This window comes from Neophocaena asiaeorientalis, unplaced genomic scaffold, assembly GCF_003031525.2.
Source record: "Neophocaena asiaeorientalis asiaeorientalis breed wild unplaced genomic scaffold, Neophocaena_asiaeorientalis_V1.1 scaffold433, whole genome shotgun sequence".
Lineage (NCBI taxonomy): Eukaryota > Metazoa > Chordata > Mammalia > Artiodactyla > Phocoenidae > Neophocaena > Neophocaena asiaeorientalis.
Genome location: NW_020175040.1, coordinates 2,805,054 through 2,809,075, shown reverse-complemented (window position 1 = coordinate 2,809,075; position 4,022 = coordinate 2,805,054). Strand labels below are relative to the sequence as shown.

The following is a 4,022-nucleotide window of genomic DNA, read 5'->3' as shown; positions in this document are numbered from 1 at the left end:
GGCGGTGGGCTGGTGCTTCAGGAAGGCTTCCCTGGAGAGGAGGAGCTGCCCCGGGGCCACGGGCCAGGTCAGCAGGGTGACCTCGTGGGCACAGAGGAACAGCATCACATGCAGAGCTCGTGGTAGATTAGGGAAATCACAGAGATTCCATCTGTGACAAAGCGGGGCGGGTGCAGGAAGGGGGTGCCCAGCAGGCTCAGCATGTCCCCTGGGCACGGGTTCCTGTGCCTAGGTTCCTCGCTGTGAAAAGGGACGGTAACAGCCCCTCCCTGGCCGGCGGGTTGGGCTGGGGATGGAAGAGCTGTCGGGAGAGCTCCCTGCCCCGTGTTTCTGTGGTTCTCACAGCGACCCTGGGGGTGATGCCATCTGCCCCGTGACCCAGAAAACGCACCGAGGGGTGGGCACGTGATGGGAGCGGAGCCCGTGTTTCTGCCCCCGAAGCCTGTGCTCTTCTGAATGGGGCCCTAGTGGCACAGGGACGTCCTCCAGGGGAGGGTTTTGCCAGAAGGGGTGACATCGAGGGGACCGTGGGTGGTTTCAAAGCCTCCCCAGAAATTCCAACTTACCTCTCCATTGCTGTGCTCACCCTGAGGCCGACTGTGCCCACGGGGCAGGCAGCCACCGAGGGGTACGTGGGACGGGGCAGGAGGCGGGTCTGTGCCCGAATGCTGGGGAGGCTCTGTCCAGCCGACTGGAGGGCCGGGCCTGCCCCGCTGCATCCCCACGTCCCCGCAGAGACCCTCAGAGGCAGTACACGGTGCTGTTTGAAGCTACTGGATTCAGGGCGATCTGTCGTGTGGCGGAACGAATACGCAGACCGGTACCTTGTGTCCCCACCCTGAGATGAGGCCCTGGCTTCCCGGGATCTCCCCGCCCCACCCCATGATGGAAATACCAGGGCGCTGGTGCTGTCGTGACTGAGTGGGTGGGGCCAGCCTACAGGGAGCCGGTAGTGTCCCTGAGGAGGTGACATGAGCTCTGAGCCTGGAGACCAGGAGACGAGGGCGGCTGGAGGTGGGGGGGGGGGGCGGCAAGGCAGCCCCAGGACACCTGCGGGGCCTCTGCCGGTGGGACATCTGCCGTGTAACCTGCTCGTCCACGGGGCCAGCTCTGCTTCCGGAGGCGGTGGCGGCAGCAGAGCTGGGCCTGGGTCAGAGCAGCAGCAGGGTACCCTCTTACCTTCTGATTGTGAAATCGTCATCATCTACAGTGACAGTAGCTTCACGGGAAGCTGGGGAGGTAGTGCGGAGGCCATACCCTCGCCTGGCCTCCAGGATTCACGTCTCAGGAGGCTGTCGTACAACGTGGAAACCAGGACGCCGACGTCCACACCAGGTGTGTGTGAGCTCTGGGTCCCTCATCACAAGTGGACTCCTGGAACGGTCACCGCGAAGGAGATACAGAACCAGCCTTCCCCGCCCCCCAAGCCACGGATCTGTTGAGCACCACCAGTCTGTCGTTTCAGAGATGTTCCAAAAGGGTGGGTTGTGAAGCGTTGGGGTCAACTCTGCCCTCTCATCTGTGTTGTTTGCTGCCTCCCGCGGCTGGAGCGCGTGCAGGGTGGCACGTAGGTCAGCGCGTGTCTGATGCTCAGCGGTAGCTGTGGGCTGTAGGCTCCGCTCCGCAGGAGAGGGGCCCAGTCCCACGCACAGCCTTTCCCTATTCCCGTCTGCACGTCTGCGCCCACGTCGCAGCTGTCCCAGGTGCGCCGTCTTCTGCGCTGAGACCTCCGATGGCGGGAGTGGCGGCGGCTTCAGCGCAGCCCCGGTTCTCCGACCCTCTCCCCCGTTGCTTCCTGGGGGGAGGGCTCCTGCCAGCCATTCCTCTGTGTCACCTGCGTGTTGGCATCTGTCGGTCCTGCGCCCCCAGGCAGGCAGGCTCCATGGTGCTTGCTCTGACGGTGACTGTGGATGGGGTCCCGCACATTTGGGGGCCGTGTGCTGAGCTCCTCAGCTGCATCTCCATCTGGGGTTCGTAGCTGGCCTCCTCTGACCCTGCGTGGGTGGGCAGACTGGGGGCTGCCCGTTACTTTTTGTGGGAGTCCAGCTTCCCGCTTCAGTCCACGGTGTTTCGCAGAGTGAGAAGGCCTGGGCTGCTTCCCCGTCCCCAGGTTCTCACTCCTGGGGCTGCGGGTTGCAAGGGCCACTGTGTCCCAGAGAGGGTGGAGGGGTGGCTTTTCCAGAGGCCACGGCCCTGCCGAGGGCATCCATCCTTGGGAACATCTGTGACCTGACTGTGAGCCCCAAGGCGACAAGCACCCACTCTGGACCTCCTGGGCGTGGCGTGCGCTGCACCAACTACAGACCCCTGGCCGGGCTCTTCCCGCTGGTGCATCTTGTTCCCTCCGCCCTGCCTGATAGCACGTCCACGCTGCTCTCCGCGGGGCAGGTGCCCTCCAGCCAGCCCCTCGGTCCAGCCTGTCTCACTGTTTACATCCCTCACCTGATTGGCCCCTGAAGTCATCTCAGTTTGCAGCCCCAGGACAAGGTGATGCTGAGGCCTCCAGGGCTCCGTGTAGTGGTGGGTAGGAGCTTTGCTACTGTCTTCTATACAGTGTAGTGCTGACAGTGACCTGGCTCTGTCCCCAAGGTCGGGACTCTCAGCCCAGGCTGGTCACCGCTGGTACTGAGTGCGGCAGAAAGCCCAAAGAGGGCTCACGGGTGGGGAGGGAGCTGTAGTCAGGGAGGCTTCCTGGAGGAGTGGGGGAGGGAACTTGGGCCTTGAGAGATGAAAGGTTGCAGTGGGGGCACTCCTGGTCAAGGGCACAGCATGGGCACAGCATGGGCACAGGCCTGAGGCGTGAAGGCATCTTTGGAGCAAGAACGCTGGGCACGTGGGGGAGAAGGAAGGTAGGCAGGCGGTGGTCCGCTGGCACCACGGGGTCCTGGGTGCCCTGCCTGTCCTGCTTTGGGCCTACTTGTTTTAACACCTGCACCTGGACTTTCTCTGGGGGACCACCCCCGGCACTGGAGAGCTCCCTGTGCCAGCCAGCCCACCGTCAGGTTCTAGCCCCAGCCAAGGTGACTGGTTCAGGGGGGCCCTGTGATCCAGCCCACTTCATGAGGGTCCATTCTGGGAATATTCTGGACCTATTGGAAAGAAGCACCTGGAGCTACAAAGGCCACTGGGCACAGAGACTGGAGGGGGGCCTGCAGAGCCCACAGATGGGGAGGCAGCACCATGACCACGCTTCCCTGCTGCTCACCTGGCGGCCCTGGGAGCTCGGGCCCAGGTGAGGTTTGTCTCCTGGACCACAGCACCCGCTGGGGAGGGCGGGGTGGGTGGTGATGCGCCTCCGGGCTGAGCCCCATCCTGCTCTAAGGGACCGCTCTGTGCACATCCCTCCATCGGCCTCACTGCGACGCCGGCCCCCGACAGACCCCTGCTCCCGTCTCCACCCAGCGGCCAGCGTGGGCTTCCCAGAATGCGGCAGTGACTGCGGCCGCCCCGTGTGCACAGCAGCTGCCAGGGGGCTGAGGCTGGCGGCACCCACCCCACGGGGTGGGAGAGGGTAGGCCACGGGGACCCAGGGTGCTGCACACTCAGGGCCAGCCCCGGGTGTGCATTCACACATGTGCACGTGTCCGTGCGTGCACACGCCATGGGTGCAGGGTGGCGGGCTCCGTGTGTGAAGCAAGCCCCTGGAGGGTCTGCCCAGGGAGGGTCCCACCCTGCGTCCTCCCTCCTCTCAGACCCTCCTCCAGCCGCATCCCTCTCCATCCGTCTGCGTGGAAAGCTTCATGGGGAGGGGCGGGCGGGAGCTGGCGCATCTTCGGGGCAGGAGGTGGCAGGTGGGGGTGAAGGCCAGGCAGGAGTCAGGGCCACCCTGGCTTTGGGCCCGGTGGCTGGGAATCAGTGGCCACCCCCAAGGGGCTGAGGTGTCCGGCCCTCTCTGCTACCCCGAGCCTCTTCCTCCTGCCACATCAGCGGTGGGGTTCTGCCTCGGGAAGGGGAGAGGCCCCCCAAGTCTACTTCTGCACAAAGCTCTGAGTCACAGAAACGCAGAAACGGCCCTGGCATGG

General features: G+C 64.8%; 1 protein-coding gene across 1 annotated transcript in view; it reads left to right on the top strand.

The window, feature by feature from the left end:
- The first annotated feature begins 1,732 nt into the window (after window positions 1-1,732).
- Window positions 1,733-4,022, top strand: part of PLXNA1 (plexin A1) — a 46,803-nt gene continuing 44,513 nt past the window's right edge. The window contains 4 exon segments of the mRNA XM_024763399.1: window positions 1,733-1,970; window positions 2,111-2,388; window positions 3,003-3,232; window positions 3,323-3,511. Coding sequence (XP_024619167.1) covers window positions 1,733-1,970; window positions 2,111-2,388; window positions 3,003-3,232; window positions 3,323-3,511 — 935 coding nt within the window.